Below are 19,958 nucleotides of genomic sequence, written 5' to 3'. Positions count from 1 at the left end.
AGTACTTGTTAAACAGGAAACAAGAAAAAAAATCCTACAAAGATATGATGTGGTTCCCATTGGGTAAGTGTCAGGTACTTGCTTCTTGTAGAAAATAGAACATTACTTAACCAATTTAAAATCCAGATAATTTTCCTTAGGAAAAAAATTAGCAGTAAACCGTTCAGGGGCTGGTGGATTTCTTTGTTTCTTAAGGATGGTAAAGATTTGTGCAGAGACATCAGCAAAGAGCAGCTTTCTGAGCTGTTCCCTGCCAATTGCTGACAAAGGCAGTCCTAATGAATCATTCTGAATTGTGATCATGTGCTACCAGCCCACAGTGAGCTGCCAAAGAGGAAGTGCAGCTTGTTTTCTTTCATTTTCTTGATTCCTATGCTGTAGGAAGATGAAAGGAGAAGGAGGAGGAGGCAACAGCGGCAGCCAAACTTAAATAATTCTGACGATTCCCGATATCAAATGGAGGCCCCTGAGTGGGACCCACTGAAAAATGACACCCTTCCGCCGACCCTGACGCCAGCTGTCCCTCCGTATGTGAAGCTGGGCCTGACCATTGTATATACTGTTTTTTATTCACTGCTTTTTGTGTTCATCTACGTCCAGCTCTGGCTGGTCCTTCACTACAGGCACAAGAGGTTCAGTTACCAAACTGTCTTTCTGTTTCTGTGCCTGTTTTGGGCCTCTCTTAGGACAGTGCTCTTTTCATTTTACTTCAAAGACTTTGTCACAGCAAATTCTCTCAGCCCCTTCATCTTCTGGCTTCTCTATTGCTTCCCAGTCTGCCTCCAGTTTTTCACCCTCACCCTGATGAATCTTTACTTCACACAGGTAAGCAACAGATATTTAGTTGATTAAATCTAGCTGAATGGTAAAGCCTTATGATATGAGCATCATGAGAAAAATGTAATTTACAAATGTACCTTGGCAATGCAAAAAGCAAATTTCAGTTGTTTATTTGGGTATTTTAACTTCTGGTCTATATGCAAGTGATCAGTGTTAAAATGAAGCCGGAGCCTGAAGAGATCACTGTGAGAATATCAATTAACATGTCTAGTGTCTATAAAAATAATTCAAAGGCTGAAGAAAAAATGTATAGGAGACCTTGGAATTTGGACATCCAAAATGTCATTTTATTATTATGCCTTATTATTGTTGTTAGACTTTAAAAACCTCCTGGCTTACCAGACTTGATCTCTGTGTGCAGTCAGAATTGTAATGTCTGATTTTGCCAGCAATAAACCCCCGGTCCCAGTTTTTTCATAAATTGGCTGATGTTTCTGAGTGAGATTTGTATTATGTGTATAACAATTGAAACTGTTGATGGAGCCCACTACTGTGGGCCCAAATTCCTGTAACGATCTGTAACAGCTTTGACTCCGTTCACTAAGTGCTAAGTGCTGTGCACAGATACACCCTCTATTTCAAGGACTCTCTGATGTAAAGGTAAATTAGCTGTATAGTGGAGTAAAGGAAATAGTATCTCCATTTCAGGAAGAGGTCTTTAGAGTGTTTCTGTGCCATGGACATCTAAGAAGCCAGATGAGTTAAGCTGCACAGGGCTCCAGGTTGCAGCAGACAGGTTGCTGCAGCTAGAATTGCTTGGAAATATTTATGGTGAGCATGGCTATCTTGCACTTGGCTGAAGGATGGGATATTGGCATGCTGAGACAAAGAAAGGCTGCTGGGCTTGCCTAAGATCTCACAGGAAACTTGCAGGACAGCAAGTTCTCCTCAATCCCACTGTAGTGCCTGGAGCAGGATGCCAAGCCTGCACTCATGTGGCCCTGATCAAAGTCCACTTTCTCAGTGCTGGCGCAGTTGGTCAGGAGAGCATCAGCCAGCCCTGGAGCACACCAGGCAGTGCTCAGGATGCCTTTTCAGGATGTTGCTGTGTGCCCCACTTGGAACCAGCTCGGTGCCTGGGGCTGGTGCTTCTGTAGTCCCTGTGGTGTTTAGCAGTGTAGGGATGACAGGCCTTATCAATTCTGAACAGCCTGACTGGAGACACCAGACTGCATGCAAGGGCTGCTGTCCCAAGGCTGGAAAAGCAGCAGTGGTAAGCATGGCAGCTGAAAGATCACTTGAGTTGTAGAGGGTAATAAATACTTAGAACCACATACCCAGTTTTGTCCTTAGGTTTGCTTTCACGGATTCAGCATCTGAAACGCCTGCTAACTCACCCTGCTCCACTCCCTGGTACTTGAGATATATTAAGGGATTACAGGAACCTTTCATCTGCATACTACTCAAATCCAGCTCAGGCGTGTGGTGACCTATGCTTTATCCCATAGCTATTGTGAGAGTCATTTGATAACTGTGCAGCTTCCCAGGGCCAAATGTCCACCAGCACACAGTGCATCCCATCACAGTGCTGGGACTAAGTCACAGCCTTAGGTCAGACTCTTCCCTCAGACACGCATGTAGGGCTGCTGTGGAAGTCTGGAGGCAGAATGCAGCATCCTGGCTCTTGGCCAAGAGAAGCCTGGGCTGGAGGAAGCACCGAGGGGGCACAGCAGTCTGTGCAATAGAGTGTCAGCACTCTGGAGGCTTAGTGCTGCAGGTAACATTCCTTTTGTCTGAGATCTGAAAAGAGCACACAGAATGCACACATATGTCCTTTTCACTTATTTTTAGCACTGTTGTCTGATAGCGTTCAGGAAGTTCAGGTCAGTGGTTGGAAACAGAAAAAATTGTAAGGCTGTTGGTTCTGCCTTTGAGACAGAATTCCTGCTTTGTCATCCTGAGTCCTCATGATCTTCCTCTGAGCCCCTCTGAAAAAGAGTGGAATAGTTACCTGTCTTGAAGAGCTGCTGTGAGGTTTTTGAAACATATTTGCCAGGGACTTTCAGAGTTTGTGATGTGCGTCATAATCTTTAAATATCTTGTGCCACTGTAGACAGACATAAGATTAGCATTGTTGTTTGCTCTAGAGCTGGTTGCTGTCAGTGAAATTTAATCTCAAATATCTCCCCGGCTGAAACAAAGGTTTAAGAAATACAAGCACAGCCATTCTACGAATATATGACAAAATAAGTGCATATATTTTTAATTCACTGTTATTATTTCTTTACTTCTAACCATTAAAAGGTGGTTTGGCTTGAAATTCAGCATCTTGTATTTAATGTACATCTAGCTTTCCACAGTAGGCAAGCAAGAACTAGTGTGAAAGGGGTGGAGAGGGAAAATTTTGTTTTCGGTAATGGCTTAAAACTTCACAGACCTGTTTAGAAACAACTTTTATCCTTTTATTCTGTAGAAGATGGGCAAGAAGGGTCTGCAGCTGTGTCTCATTGCATGAAGTCCCTACTATTTCACTGGTGCTTAGCTAGAGGGAAAGAAGTGATCTGTGTATACTATATGTATAGAGCACTGGAAGAGATCCCATGGGTCTCTGGACTTCACAGGTTTTTATTGTCTGCTGTAAGCACCCACCATTCCTAAATGTGGCACTGCTAGGAAAACTTTTAAACATAGATGTGAGGAGAAAAAAAGTGATTCAAAAAATATTGCAAATCCTCCTGGACAAAAAAAAATTAATTTGGCAAGCACTCGAGGGTGTTTTTTGAATAATGAGCACCTTTGAACTTGACAGAAAGTTAGCCACAACTATTCTCTTCTTTAATAAGTATCCCAAAGCCATAGGGAATTTCAGCTGTGTTTTATGTGTAGCAAGACAAATAAGCCCTGATGACATCAGCACAGCAGAGATTTGTTCCCAGACTTGAGCATCAGCAGCTGCAGCAGAAGAAGCTCTAGTGTGTTGGGGCAGGTTGCTAAAGCAGGGAAACTATGAAAAAAAGTGAAGTCAAATAGTTTTGACTCAAAACGGGATCTTTGACTTAAGAGGCAAGTTCAGGGTCCTTTGATACAGTGGTAATGCCCTATTTAGGGCAAGTAGAAAGGGTGCTACAGATAAGGCTTACAGAATATTAGTTGCTCTCAAAGATCCCATACTGGAGAAAATTAATATGATTCCTAGTCAAACTGGTAAATGTATTAGAAGTTATTAATCCTGTGTCTGTAGTCGTTCCCTTCTAAAAAAAATAATAGTGTGATCTACCCTCTCAGGAGGGTAGGCTCTCTGCCTATTTGGAAATCATTAAAATAAATCTCAAATGAAGATGAGATCCAGTAGCACTTTTGTAAAACAGTAGCCCAACACCAGCAAGTAACTGCACTGTACCAAAACAGAGCAGCTCCCTGGTCCTGATCCACCAGACAGGGAGCCAAAGTACATTTCCACCTCTAGAGACCAAAAATCTCATAGAGATTTTGCCTTACACATGCAGCTTCCAAGAATATTTTCTGCTTAATAACATCTTTTCCACTTTAAAGGGAAAAGTGGAGGATCCCACGGTGAGGGATCCCAGGATAATGAAGTGAGGATTTCAGGATTTGGGTACTCTTTTATATATGTCCTGCTTTCTCATATCTTCCCTGTCCCTGCCAAGGGGACACTGAGATGAGTCCTCAGAATTTACTGTTACTGCTGTGGGTAAAAGAGTAAAGAGGCTCTGGGAAAAAAATAAGTTGCCTTTTTCGGTGCATGTGAGGAGTGGGCAGAGAAGGACTTGCTTCACTTTGTCCTGTTTGCTCAGGCTTTGCATTTCCCTGGGGAAGAGAAAACAAATGAAGCAGGAGAGAGGCTGGGATGGAGGGTTACAGACTCAAAGAACAAGGTCAGGGCCAAAGACCATGACCTATAAATTTCACTGAAAATCTCAGGCCTCCCTTGTGGCCAGGCACAGAAAACAGTGGGGTGGGCTCTAGGTTTTGTCATCATGTTGGGAACTTCTCCAACATCAAGGGAAAGTAGTGCTGAGCTAAAGAGCTGTGAGACAGTATGGGTGGAGAAGGCTTGTAGGCAGATTTTACCTCTCCTTCCTCCTACCTAACCATCTTCCCTCTTCTTTGGCATCTGGTTTGAGAAGCTTACCCTGCCTCCCAGGCAGTGCTGATAAAATCAGGGACTTTCAAATGAAGAGAAGTTGTACAGAGTAAGACGGTTCAGAGGGGAGCTGGCCATGCCTGGTAGGGTGGGATAAAAACAGCACAAGGCTTTCAGAAAATTTTCATGTATTTCATGAAAGTGGAACCAGAGTAAATGTTAGCTCTGGGAGGAGAATTAAGAAAATTCCTCATTCTCTAATTACTGAAGATAGCATTTCAAAAGTTCTCACCAGTGAGAGAGCAGAGAGGGCTTTTTATTTTGGAGATTTTTTTTTTAGCAGAAATTAATAAAGCATATATAATAAAGCTTATTATTAATTTAAAACAAACTTCAGATGTATATAGAACTACATGGCAGGCTACCTATATATGACAAAGAATCAGCAAATATGCTTGCTGAAAAATGTTGCCCTTAGTGTTGTATCTACAGAAGACAAATTGCAGTTTGTCTGGCTGTCAGCATCTGACATGAAGAATGAGGTGATTTGACTTAGAAAATAATTTGATAGGAAAGCTACTCTTGAAAGTTTACTGTGATTGTCAGCCCCCACAATCATCCCTGTCCATTTAGGTCTATTTTTACCAATTCATGGAAGACTGAGTATGATAGTGAGTCATGTTGTCCATGTCTGTAGGCCTTACAAACTGTGAAGAAGTTAGAGAGTAGAGGGAAAACTTGCCTATTTTGGCAAATCTGATCCAAATAAAAGAATGGACATGGAAGAAAGAGAGAAAGGGGAAGGTGGGCCTGGGACTGAAAGATACACAGCAGAAGAAAGGTAAATGTGCTGGTGATGAGGTTGTGGCATATTTTCAGGTTTCAAAGGGAAGTTTGCATGGAGTGGGACAGAGGAAGAGAGGGACTGTGGTGAAAGGAACTGGAAAGGAAAAGTGCATGCTATGTTTCTTATGGGGTTTTTGAAGTGAGACGTGGTAAATAAAGCTGTACTTCATTCCTGTGCAGAGGGCCAGTTTGAGACATAGGCAAGCATTTACCACATATCTTAGGCTTTTTGGTAAGCTGAGGTGTATAGCTCCAGTAAAAGTGAATTGATCAGCTAGCACTGGAGGTACAGCAAGGTTTGTGCCAGTCATCACATCAGTTCAGCTAAATCAGAGCATGGACACGAAAATTGCTCCAGGGAGATTTTATTTTTCTTTTGCTTTGGGAATATCTGTCTTGGCTTTGACAGCTGTTTCACTGATACTTACAGAGCCATAGTGGCTCCTGATAAGCTGGAACTCTCATCAGCTAAAACAGCCTGGCCCTGTCTGCCTGCTCTGCTGCCCAGCAGAGCTGTCTGCAGCCAAGCTGCTGGTGGGTCCCATGCCATCCCCACTCCTGGGGCCTGGTAAAATGTGTCTAAGGTCAGCTGTTTACATCAGTTCCCACAATGGGAATTTTCCCTGGCTGTATGAAGAGATTTTTGGAGTCCTTTTGAACTGCTGCAGTTTTATATGCAGACATATACCTCAGGGGAGTGGAGGAGGGGGTGTGAGAATTTCATTTGAGGTTTCCAACCCTTTGGCAGAAACAGAGAGTCAAAACAGGATATTTCTCTTTCAAAGAACAAGCAGAAGGAGAAATACTTCTGGGACTAAAAAGTAACCCTTTAGACATAAGAAAATTAGCAAGGACTTTCACTGCATTTTCCATGTTCATCTTGGGCCTCTCTGAAGGATCTTTTCAAAAGAGCCTGATCTCTGTTTGCTGTTTAGTCTATTCTTAGGAATAGTCTGGTTTGCTCTGGTTTGCTGGAATACTTACTTAGATGACTCAGATATTGACTGGAAGCTTTCTCAACACTGCTGCGAGGAGGGGCCATTGAGCAACCAGTCTCTTGAGCTAAATGCTAAATGCAAAAAGCTGCACCCACACATGTAAGGTATATTGAGATCAGCTTCTGTCATCCTTACTCCCACTGAACAACTCTTTATTCTGTGACAATCCCATTGCTTCCAGCAGGGCTATTCATGAACTAAGGCCTCATCAATGTTTAAGCAAAGGTGGCAGAATCTGGCTGCCTGTGCTCCTGCCTAGCAGTGAATTGGTAAGAATTCTCCATGCCTTAAAGTGTAGCTTTCATTCTATATAGCATCCTTTTTTGCTTTGGTTTGGTTTGGTTTAGTTGCTTGTTTTTTTTATAACAGTATTTATTTTCTTTCTTAATTATCATTCTGCTCTGAAAATTCCAGAACATGTATCACCTGGGACAGGTTCACCAAATGCAGAATCACAGTAACAGCTGTTTTGGTGATCTTGAATCTGGTCTTGGGTTGGTTTATGTGACAGGACTTCGTGACTTAAGAGGGAAGAGTAGATAATTTTTGGGTATCCACCGGAGATGGTATTTTGGAACTTGATATTTGCTAGGTTTTGTGAAACCAGAAAAACTCATTGCCCACTGGAAATTGCTTGTCTTGTGAGGTTCTTTGGAGAGGCTCTGAACTCCTCTGTTCAGTTCAACTCCTGAAAGGTGTCAAAATTAAGAGTACAGTGTGTATAAATGCTACTCACAGTAGGTGAGGCTTGTGGAATGGCCCTAGAGACAAAGATTACTTGCTTAGTTTCATTGCAGTGAGGAATCTTCTTCCTCCCTCCCTTCCAGAATAAGCAGGGTAGGCAAGAAATCTTGTACAAAAAGTATCTGGGAAGTATTTTGAACTTCATCTCTTCTCTGAAAGTGACAGCTACTCTCTATGCACAGCAGAAGTGCAGAGCATTTGCAAGCCCCTTATACCTTTCCTTTCAAAAGCAATTTAACAAAACAACCTAAAACTTCTTCCTGAATTCCTGTGAGATTTCATGATCCAGGAATTTGGAGAATGAATCACAAAACTCTTCAATAAGGGATACTATCAGAGATATTATCTATTTTAAAACAGTATCAATGGTTGCAGAATATTTTTAGAGAATTTTTACCCCAAGTTTCAGTTTTATTCTCAGTTTGCTGAAAAACTCAAGTGTTCTCTGCTGCTTCAGCTAGTGCTAAGCAGGCTGATGCATCACAAAAATAATTTCCATGTCAAGGCAGCTGTTTATGGTGAATAGGAGTTAAATGACAAGTTGTTCCAGGAGCTCTGGAACAAGCTGAGCCTGATTTTCTCCAGATCTATGTCTCATGATTGACTCTCAGTTGTTCCCATAACTGGAGAATTTCTTACAATGTTTTGCTATGCAGACCCTCCCCTATTGGGTAATGTGTAGAATCATTATGTAGGCTTCTCCTCACAGAGGACATATTTTAGATACATTTATAGAGTTCCTTTTTTCCTTTGTCATCGATTTTTAGAAGGGTGATAAAGGATCATGTCTTTGATACTTCAAGCATTTTCCCATCCGTTTTCTGAAGTATTTTAAGATTAGTAAAAGCCAGATAAAGAGATTGACAGGCAGACACATCTACTGTCACACTATGATCATTTAAGTCCTGTTTCCTTGGGAAAGCATAATAATCACAGCAAATATTATGCAAACATTACCAAAGGGCATGCAAAACCAAGGTAAATGGATAAGATAGCATAACTTGAGGAGAAAATGATTGGGAAACAACCCAGAATAAGTCATACATCATGCAGTTTTATGACACTAGTAACCAATGTGCTCTGTTGTTGGTTTAAATTAACTTGTAAACTAAGTTTGTTTGGAAACCATGTTAGCTTATAAAAAAAGCAGTGATACTTTCAAGTAATTTTTTAATAAATTAGATACAAAATATGGTAATATATTTTTGTATAATTTCTGATGGTGGTTAAACAACTATGACTGATGGCACCTAGCTACATTAAACCTGTCAGTATTTTATCTTTTCTGGTACAGCAAGATAACTTCTGGCCTTGAACCATCTCTCTGTAAAAGCATATATTTTTGTACAGTGAAGAGACAGTCAGATGAAGCCAAATCATACCTCAGAGTAAAATAATGAGTTTAGTTCTCTGTGGCATCTTTTTGGCAATGTAACATGAATGCAGAAGTATATATCTAATTTCAGGCCAGGGTACTGTGATGGGCTCTTCATGGCCCTGGTGTGAGCTGGTTGATGTGGGAGACATATACTGTCAGGTCATGGAAGAGCCTATAATAATTTCTCTCTGTGATTATATTATATATATAACATATATATATATATATATATATATATATATATGGCATTGATCCTTTTGTTATTACTGGTATGAAGGACCTTACTCCTAAACTAGAGTAAGTGAAAATAATAGTGTAGACATTTTGTATAGAAGTGGATCTGATCACCTGCTGAGTGGTTCTAGTACTTTGCTTAGGGTTTGCCTGCCATGGGTAAGCAATCCATGCAAATCCGTTATGTAATGAAACCTGTCCTAACACATCTTGTGGTCTGTGAGACAGAATTGCTGTGACTCACAGCGTCTTTCTTAGCTGACATGTATGCTATCTTTGATGCAATATTTTTTTGTTTTGCAGGTGATTTTCAAAGCTAAGTCAAAATATTCCCCTGAGCTACTGAAATACAGGTAAGAACTATGCAAACATTCAGTGTGGTAAAGAAGAGCAGCCATGCTGTTTCAGAAACATTTTTTCTAATTTGTGGCACCAGTATTTCAGCTATTCATATTCATATACCATTGTTTCATGATGATGGTTCTGAAGCCACCTTCTTCCTGTGCCCTTTAGGAGACTGTGTCCTTTCCCAGCACAAGGATCATTTTTAGACAGTCACATATTTCAAAGGCAAATATTTCAAATGCAAGCAGAAAACACCCATCCTGGGCATTTGTTTCCTGGTTTTTAACATTTGTATTACTAGGTAGATTTAGATCCAGTGCTGAAGAAGCAGAGTGATGTTTTGGTTTTTTGACAGGAATGTGTGGGAGTAGGTATGTTTTAACCTGTGAGGTCACTGGTAATAGAACATGATGGACAAGTTGTGAAGGGAAAAAGCTAGGGAGAATGGATTCAATTTTGTGATGTGTTTGGGAGCTTATAGATATCCTACCCTGACTCCACAGATTTGCATTTAGGTGGAGAGATTAATTTGGCCTTTTTTTGTGGAGAAAAAGCTGTCAGGATGTACTTGAAAAAAAGCCCAAAGGGCAGTAATGTCCAGAAAGCTCAGGAAGAGCTCAATAAATTAATGTTTGTTGTGGCAATGCTTAAAGGCCTCAGTTGGGCAATGCTGTTTAGAAGGAGGGGGGAGAGAGAGGTTGTCTCCATTCTAAAGAAAGAATTTACAATATGAATTCAGGATAGGAAAACAGAATAATTTTAAACTGCAATCTGACTTGTTACTCACTGACTGTTAGGAGAACATAGTACTGTATCAACAGGGCAAATATTATCACTAGATAATATCTAGCATATTATCTAGAAATTTGTTATCCTACTGGGTTTTCATACAGCTTGTGGGGCAATCATCTGTACCAAGTGCTTTGGGAACCATGTTTGGTATAAGGGCAGTACAGTGAGAGCAGGCTTGAGGTGAGCTGGGGAGGGCATGGGAAATGCAGGGTGTGATGGCTGGCTCAGGAATGTGGACTCCAGGCTGAACTGCAGCTTTGAACCCCTCCTTTTGCACTCTGGTTCCTGCGGGCAGAAAATCCAGGAGAATGGGCTGGCAGACAAGCAGAGCACACCCCAGGCAGGTCCCCCCAGAGCAGATGTGCCTGCCCTTCATGGGGCACACAGACAGGAGAGACAAAGAGGATCACTTTGCACAGAGCCAGGTCCTGCAGGACAGGACAGGTTCCTGCATAGCTTTAGAAGTGAGAGCTAGAAGTTTTGAACCTCATCTGTTACTGATGCTTGTGGCAAGGCTTTATTCCTGAAAACTGCTTGAAAATGTCTTTCTTGAAGCACAGGGAGCTTGTGATATTTAGTCAATGCCTATGAAGTGACTACATTATCAGCCTGCATGTAGCTCTTGGAGCATTTGTGTTCCTAAACACAAATGTCCTGTGGCTAGAATTACTCATGCACAGACTCGTGTCTCATGGAGCCTCACGACAGATCATGCCTGCCCTGACTCTTCCCTACTGGATTTCTAATACAAATCACTCTTGAATTTGGCCTAGCCTTTCCTTTCTTGTTCAGCTCTGTTGGTAAGGGTTTTTAGTTGTATTTTGTTTTAGCATCTAGATCTCAGCATGAGTGGTTAGTCTGTTTGAAAGAGCTATATTAATAAGGCTGACCTCGTTTGCTATCTTACACAGGGCAATTGAAGTGATGTAATAGGTGCACACCCACAGATGAATTAATTGTAACAAGCTAGTGAAAGAACACAGACTCATGTAGTGGCTTGTGTTGGAAAGGACTTTTAAGATCATCTAGTCCAACCCATGTGCCATTGGCAGGGACGTCTTTCATTAGATTAGATTGCTCAGATCCTGAGGGAGAATGATGGAAAGTTGCAAGGCCTACAGACAGGTCTGGAATCTGCACTTACTGAATCTGACTTTTCTTCATTATTGAGTGTCCACTTTTTGATTGTTCCCCCCCATTTTCTTTAATAAGTGTGAGACTGTATTGCCTGGTATTGCCATTTTTACAACAGATGATGGCAACATAAATGGGACAACTGAGAGGTAGGACTACTGTCTGTGAACTGGCACAGGTCTCAGAAATCAGAATCATTTCAGACAAAAAAAAAAAAATAAAAAATCTTACCCGGGATCCAAAATCTTAAGCAAACTTTATTTAGAATAGGCCTTCACAATATTAGTAAAAGAGCTCAAGAGGAAGCCTATTCCAGACCAATTTCATATTTAAACACTCTTTCTGACTGTCTCCCTGTACTTGGGAATTTCCTATTGTCACCAGGTTTGGATGAGGCTTGCTATGCTATGTGTGCATGTCTTGTTACACACAAGCCTCAGACACGACATACAAAATACTGTAGTTTCAAACAGATTTTATTGCTAAACAAGGCAAATCTCACTGCATTTATCTGAGGTTTTATTTTCAGCTCAAAGAAAAACTTATGGGTGCATTCAGCCTGACACAGAAAGTGCCTGGCATGTGTCTTCCCCAGCCAAACCAGATTACACACGGCTCCTTTAAAGACTACTCCCAAAGTGGGGATTAGTTACAATAGGCCTTTGAACTTTCACTTGTGCTTTCACTGGTGCAATCCATAAGCACCTCTCTTGCCCTTTTCTGTTTTCTATATAAAAAAGAACTTTTCTGTTTTCTATAAAACTCCATATTCTTCTTCATGCCTTGTAGGTGCCCTTGTAGTTGAATTGTCACGATACTTTCTGCCTTTAGTCTGCTGAGACCCTAAAACTTCCGCTAGAGAGACAGCCTGCATCTCTATCAGTGCTTTTCGATAAATTCAGCAACAATGCTTCTATTGCATTGCAAATCAGGCAGCCGTTTCCTCAGCCACATCGTGGTAATAAGGGGGCTGGAAGCTCATTATGTGAAGAGCTGGACAACTGACTGGCCATGACAGCTCACCCTGGCACTCTCACCCTGGTATGAGAGTGTGTGGGCACAAGAGTGTGACAGTCCCTTTTTTTTTTTCTTTTTTTTTTTTTTTTTTTTTGCTAAAGTCTGCAAAGGAGGAGCCTGGCCTGGAAGCCTCACAGCCTTGCTGGTTGCAAGCCAGCTTGATGCTGCGTGCCAGCATGCAGGCTGTGCTGCAGCAGAAGGTCCTTCTGGCTAAGGTGAGCAAGAGGAGGGCATGTACTCACTGTCCCACAAGCAAGGCAGATGTAAGAGTGTGCCTTTCCTCACAAGCCCCCACAAGGGGACTAGAGATGGAACTTTGGAAGGGGAAGGAAAGGAAGACATGTGACCACTGTTTTAAAGACTCCTGAGGTACTGATGTAAGCTGTAAATGTACCACCATTATAGAGGAACCAGTGTGAAAGAGGAGCTTCAGGAGTGCAATGACATTACAGCATTAGACTATGAGGTTTAAAGGAACTACCTCCAGCTGCTTATCCTAAAAACAGAGCCCTGCCCTGGAAAGTTAAGAATGAGCACAATCTTCCTGCTGAGAGGGAATTTCCGTGCCTGGCAGGGGAAAAACAGCATCCTTGCTCACTGCCAGATATAGCTGGAAAGAAATACATTGATTCACAAGCTTTCAGACTTTCAGTTCTCCCTGTGACACAGTTAAAATATTTCAAAGGTATATCTCCTCCTTTCCTGCCCTCTGAAAAGGAGCCAGCTATGCTTCAGCTTTGTAGCTGCATTGATGCTAACCCAAAAGAATATGAATGTGTGAAATGAAAAGATCCCCCTTGGGTAAAGAATTGTTAAACAATCAGAACCAGATTCCTCAGGGACAGGCTGTACGTTTGTTGTCAACCAAATTCAAAGTTCCCAACAGGCATGAAAAGCTGTGGGCAAAACCTCTGGTTCAGTGACTGCAGATTATGAATCTTATCGGCAATTTCCTTGGTCAGCAATGATAATGAACTGAGCAAATACTTGAAATGGAAGCATGTTTTTTTGTTTTAGTTTTATGGGGGTATTTTGGAGGGCTTTTTTGTTTGTTTTTTTTTTTTAATGGAAAGCCCCACAGGTTTGTATAGGCATAAGGAAGAATTAGAAGCAGTAATAGTAAAAAAAAAACTACATACCATGTAATACCTTGATTACATGGTGTGCTTATATTGTAGGTATCAGTGCTGGGTAGATGGATAAAAACAGTCCAGCTCCTGGGCTTCTGTCTGTCACATTTTGGTTCCATGTCTGCTTCTGTGGTTGTGTAAACACACCTTTTCCCTGGCCTAGATGGCAAGATGCCAACACAGAATCAATATGCATTTCTTGTTTAATTTCTTGATGTTCCTTTCAAGAGGTTGAGCATGACCAAATTGTTTAGGAAAAGAGACAGAGATGGAAGCTAGGTAACCAGTAACTCGGAGATTTTTCCTGCTGTTAGACACTTCCCTAATTTGATATCTGATAGCAAATGTTAACAGTCAGTGATGCTTTATATGGCAGTGGTGGTATAGTAAAACCAGGATCAAAACCAGTCCATTCCAGGTAACTCAGCCTTTGGAGAAGTTTCTTCTGGGAGTGAGTAGGCAGAGTGTTTGTGCTGTGTATGAAGTGCACGGTCTAAGAAGGTACATGTATTTTTATAGTTTTCCAGAACTGTGCTGTTGTATTTCTGCTGCAATCTTCCATGTTTTGCTGCTTGATATTAGCTTCTTTACTTACATCTTGTTGTGTAACTGTAAAAACAGGTTTGAAATGAGCTAGGTTAATCTCTCCAGCAATCTGGAGCACTTTGATTTTGGCTCAGGCAGCTGGTTACTCTGTCAGCTGTGGCAGCCCAACACAGGCAGATTTCACTTCTCAGAGTGCAATCTCCATCTCGTGATTGACACTTGCTGAACAATGTTGCTAAAACTGTTTTCTTCTCACTCTCCCAGGTTGCCCCTCTACCTGGCTTCTCTTTTCATAAGTCTCCTCTTCCTCTTGGTGAATTTAACGTGTGCAGTATTGGTGAGGACACAGAATTCAGAGAGAAAAATCATTGTCTCTGTCCGGGTGGCAATTAATGACACATTGTTTGTGCTGTGCGCTGTTTCACTCTCCATCTGCCTGTATAAGATCTCCAAGATGTCTTTAGCCAACATTTACTTGGAGTCCAAGGTAAGGTACATTTTCAGTTCTTTTCAAGTACCTTCTGAGATACAAGGGCAGTGCAAGGCAAAGCCACAAAGCCTGAGAGAGAGCCAGAGGCTTTAAACTTTACAGCCTGCACTTGGCTGGCCTTAGTGTTCAGTACATGAATTAAATACTAAATGGTAGCAAGGGGAGCTTTTGGTTAAAACCAGTGATCACAAATATGTATTTTTGAGGCAGATTTTGCATAACTTTTTAGCTGAAGTTTCTCACAGCTTTTTTTCAAGCGGACGCTGTTTTCTCTGGGTCCCTTGTCCGAAGAGCATTCCATTTCAGCACTGCAACATAGAAGTGGCCTGTACTTCAAAATCCTTCAGCTGGGCAAATCATTGACTAAGTTAACTGTTTAAGGTAGCAGCATGCTGAAGATAAGCCAGACAGAGAAATATGAATCTCCCTTTATACATTTGCATATTCTTATATATATTCCTATAGATAATGAGAATGTGTTTTAAAAGACTTAATATATTTATAACTTAGCTAGGGAAAGGGGTTAAAAAGTGTCTCCTATTACTCTACAGGATGTTCTTTAAAGAAATATCATTAGGTTTATATCTTTGGACACATTCAGTGGTCAAGGAGCTGAGTGGCATAATATAAGCCTGCACTTCAAAGTGTTTATTATAAAATCAGTGGAGATGTTTTGTATCTGTAAGTAATGAGACAGGGCTTTCAAAAGTCCTTGCAATTGCAGTGGACAGTTAAATCTTAAATTATCAGTTTAACCAATAACACATTGCCATTACCACAACAAATCCTTTGAAAATCTAAGGTTCAGCTGCTATTTAGAAAACCTTATCATAGAATTCCTCTCTACATTTACCTAATCAGATGAAATAAGTACACTTCCTGTTTAATCAAATCTGGCTGTGCTTCACAACAACTGAAAGTTCAGAGCTGAATAGAAGATTTAAAAACACAGCTCAGTTTTGTTTTTCAAGCCTGTCATTTGCTGACCAAAGGGCACTGGCAATGGATTATTTTTTTTAGTAAGAAAAGTTTTTCTTGTGCTGCAAATCACAGGAGCATAAATCCCTGTAACAAAGCAGTGTTAACCTAAAGGAGGCTTTGGTTCTGTCTTTGTTTGGTTTTGGTTTTGTTCTGTTTTCTCCTGCAGGAAACCCAACCTTCTTTACTCCAAACTGTTTCACAAAACCCAAAATATCTCTAACATTACGGCAGATGGGAAAGAACAGAACACTCAGCTGATGAAAGTTTGAATGTGGAAATGAGAGTTAAAGAGTGCTTTGCTCCTCCTTTCTGCTGACCTGAAGTGGGAATTCCTCTGAGGACTTCCAATAGGGTTTGGCTGCACATACTTTAGGGATACAGATGACTGAAACTAGCAGTGAATAAAATATCCCCGTTTTATCTGCTACTGTTAAGCCAAAAAACTGTCTAGAGAAGAAAAATCCATTCTCTGCAGTGATATGACAGAAATAGTGTTGGAGATAATGCATGCTCTGTGGTGCATGTAGGTAGCCATAGGTACTGTCAGCCTTTTATTTGTATCTCCCACTTGCTGGCATGTATCTTCTGACCACATGTGAAAACACATTTATTTCCATGACCTGGCCTGGGGAACCATCGTGGTGCTCTGTGCCAGGGCTGTGCCAGCACTGAGGGGATGCACAGCCCTGCCCTCAGTGGCTGACTTGGGCCAGTTCTGTGCTGCCCAAATGCATCATGTGGTGGGGCACACTACCAGCTTGGGGCTCCCCTTCTTTTCTGCAAGGGCCTGTGACTGAAAAACAATTCCTCTGGATTTACTTTCACTGCTGCCCTCTCCCTTCACAGACCCACTAAGTGTATTTGACTGGAAGCAGAACCAGGACACTATTATCCCTTTTTTTGTGTTTGGTGGGATGGAAGTTTGTTAAATCTGTATACATTTAACTATTAACTGTTAAAGAATGACAGCTATGTAGGGAAATTTATACAGGGAAATACCAACCCCGTTCTGCTCTTTGCTTCTGCTATCTGCAATCTCTAAATGCCACTGAGCTGGGGTATGGTATGTGCCAGTCAGCAGCTTCTCTCTGCTCTCTCCCTCGGTTTCCATGACAGCACCACTGACTTGTTGGTATCGAAGGAGAACAGAGAAGTGCCTAGCAAACATTTCCTCTTCAAAGCATTTCCTGCTTGCTGGTATTGCCACAGCTTTCACCACTGCCTGCTATGGATGTGTCTTCAATTCCTGAGTAGCTTCAGTCTCTAGGCTCACTTCTGACATGGCTGCAGGTTATGGCCAGGTGAATGGTGGTGTTTCCAGGCTGTTATAAGCTGGAATTCAGAGACATTGTCTGCACTGGCTATTTTCAGAGCCTGACTGCTCCAAACTGAGCCAATGTAATTTTGCTGGGAAGAGAGGCAAGCTTGTTTTCTGCAGGCTTTTTTTAAATATTCCCTGAGCTCCTCTTAATTTATGCTTATTGGGGAAGGCAGACTGAGGAGCTGGGTCAATAAAGCTGCAGGGTTGATAGCAAACAGCATGTGTGAGCAGCACTGGAGCCCTGGTAGTCTCCTGAAGTCCAGGAATTCGGGACATGGAGGCTTGGTGACTTCCTCTGGTACTTATTTAGCCCTTCTGCTATGTCTGCTCTGCTGGCCACAATACTTTGAACTTTTGCCCCTCAGCTGCAAACCTGGAAGCAGAGTGTGTGAGCAGAGAGAATAGGATGCAGAGTTTCCGGTCTGCTGCACTGGTTTAAAAAGTCCTGTGGCAGGGAGGAGCAACTTCTCTCCTGTTCTGTCTCTCTCACATAGATGAAAAGAATCCATCCTCCTGGTGTGGGTCTCTGCCAGGAGAGGGAGAGGGCAGGGCTAGAGAAGCAAATGACTGCAAGGCAACTTATGTCTAAATGCACACAGCACTATAACCCATCTTTGCTCCTTTGGCTGTACAAAGTACTATTCCAGAGCCAACTGCAAAGAATTCACTTTGAGTTTCTTTCAAAGCTAGTCCCATTTTTGTACATCTGCCTGCCTCTCTGATCAGACTCACACAGATCCCTGCAGCCGTGACTCCTGGATTCCTTCCTTCCTTCCATCCTTCCTTCCTGCTACAACTGCTGTGCTGGTGTCTCAGCCCCTGACAGTGACCCTGCCCACTTGACACAGTGGTCAGGCACTTACTCCTCTCACTGGATCAGGCTCTTTCCCCTGCTTTGTCCAGTTTTCTCTCTAGGGCTTAGGAACTGTTGCAATTTCATAGTCCTATTCCTCCCCTTGTGCCCAAGCTGCAACTCAGACTGCCCTGCCATGGTCACTCTGCCCACAGGCTGTGCTTCTCTTTGTCTCCTCTGTGTTGACATTAGCTAATGCAGGATGTTCTGTTCCTGTCTGTGCTGTGTTTAAGTGCTGACTGTTATGACCTGCTCCGTACTTAGGAAATTGGTGCAAAGCAAGCAATTGTAAAAATATGCAAGATTGCATCATGCAAGCCAGCATCTGATACAGGATGCTCTGTAGCTAACGCAGAGCTGAAGGCTGAATTCTGTCACTCCACCCTACCAAGTGTGGTCTTACGTGTTTTCACTGCTCTTAAAATAGCACTTGTTCAGCAAAATGTAAAAATTAGTCACAGCCCATCTTGCTAAGGGCTGGAACTGCTACCATTGCCTGGAAACCACTATGCTGATAAAATACAGGAATATACATAGCACAGGATATATTGGCTAAAGAAGGGAAGACAAAAAGTCAATCACATGAGACGGAGTAACATGACAACTCTTGCAGTCCATGCAAAGCAAAGTTGTTCTCAACTTCCCTTATGAATAATAACCTGTGCTTAATTCTCTTCCAGGGCTCATCTGTCTGTCAGGTGACAAGTATAGGAGTGACTGTTATACTACTTTATACCTCACGAGCCTGCTACAACTTGTTCATCTTATCATTTTCCCAAACCAAGAAAGTCAACTCATTTGATTATGATTGGTACAACGTGTCAGATCAGGCAAGTATGAAAATACTGGCTAATGAGAGAACCACATTCTCTATCTGATGATTGACTTCCTAAATGCTATCACAAAAGGAATAAATATATTCAAACCTTATTTTTTTTTCTTTTATTTAATGCATTAAGATTGTTTTCCTCCAGGAACACAAATTTCTGATAATTTTGGCATAAGGATAAAAGCTCCAGTTCTGTGCTGAAAGAAAAAAGTAACCACAAGACAAATAATTTTTTTTAAAAATCAATCTTTTATTTACCTTGATTATATTGTCTAAAGAAAGAGCACCTTTTATTGAAACAGAGAGGTATTTTGTCGAATGCATTGTACTTGGAGAAGCAGAAAGACAGTACTTGAGCCCACTTAAATGCTCAGTTCTAAGACATCAAAACATCTCCCACTCCCATCCAGGGCTATGGGGTTATTTACATTAATTTTGGCATTAGCACGGCAGTTTCGGTAGTTTGAGGTTAAGGCTACAACTCTTCCCAACCTTTAATTGCAAGTGACAATTTACACTGAAAACTACCAGTTTTTTTGCAGGGGATTCTTTGTTAAATTTTGACAAATTTCAGCATCTAGCTCCTTTCTCTGCTTTGAAGAATTTATTTAGGTCCCAGTATTTTTCCAGCTCTTTCAAAGCTAGGCAAAATGGGAGGCCTGGGTCTGGACCATGAGTATCTTTTGTTCAGCCTCAAAATCCCAAGTCTCCCCTGCAGTCAGCAAGCACCTGCAGACCCAAAGCAGCACTCTCAGACACTCAAGGACCTTGTATTTCCAGGGTGGCCAAGCAAACCTGCAGCCATTAACAAATTTCTGTTGAGCAGCAGGTAAAACTCTAATTAAGAAGTAGGTAAAGAGAAGAATAGGAGTGCCCTGAGGACCTTGTTATGAGTTAGTTGATAGGGTCTATCAAGGGACCTCTAATCAACCTTGCTGCAGTGCAGAGAAGAGGACTGCAGGTGCTGCTGGTGGAATTAGAGCACACAGGTTTAGGCAGAAAGGCATTAGGCTCTGACGTTTCTCCTGAATCAAGCATTTTCCCTCCTGTTAAACCCTGAGGAATTGCTGTTGCTGCTGCCAACACCTTGCAGGGGACAATTCTTGCTCTGATCCTGACAGTCTGGAGAAACAGGGGCTGGTATGGCCAGGCTGCTTGGTCCTGTTTGCCCTCTGGAGGGAAAGGTTGTTCACTGGGAGCTCACTGGAATGCTTTTTAGCCCTTGAGTAACTACTACATTTTTTGAACATCTATTCTGGCTTGTGACATTAGGGTTGCATGGATTTTGGGGTAAGTTCTTTGAACTATATGTAAAGAGCCTGGAACTAAGGAGTGGGTACTCAATTAGGTATCAGAATCAAAAGTCACTTTTAAAATTACGGCCCAATAAATGTACCATAGTATTGCCTCAGGTCACGGGTCAGAAACACCCTTT

General features: G+C 41.8%; 1 protein-coding gene across 5 annotated transcripts in view; it reads left to right on the top strand.

Moving 5' to 3' along the window:
- GPR137B (G protein-coupled receptor 137B) overlaps window positions 1-19,958 on the top strand; it is a 32,368-nt gene that overhangs the window by 6,794 nt on the left and 5,616 nt on the right. For all 5 annotated transcript variants that reach the window (XM_086877761.1, XM_086877762.1, XM_086877764.1 and 2 more), the window contains 4 exons: window positions 382-825; window positions 9,389-9,438; window positions 14,314-14,536; window positions 18,375-18,528. In XM_086877761.1, coding sequence (XP_086733887.1) covers window positions 382-825; window positions 9,389-9,438; window positions 14,314-14,536; window positions 18,375-18,528 — 871 coding nt within the window. The remainder of the gene's footprint in view (window positions 1-381; window positions 826-9,388; window positions 9,439-14,313; window positions 14,537-18,374; window positions 18,529-19,958) is intronic.

This window comes from Cyanistes caeruleus, chromosome 2 (assembly GCF_971803275.1).
Source record: "Cyanistes caeruleus chromosome 2, bCyaCae1.hap1.1, whole genome shotgun sequence".
Taxonomy (NCBI): domain Eukaryota; kingdom Metazoa; phylum Chordata; class Aves; order Passeriformes; family Paridae; genus Cyanistes; species Cyanistes caeruleus.
Note: the sequence above shows the minus strand (reverse complement) of the source record. Positions and strands in the feature narration are given on the sequence as shown.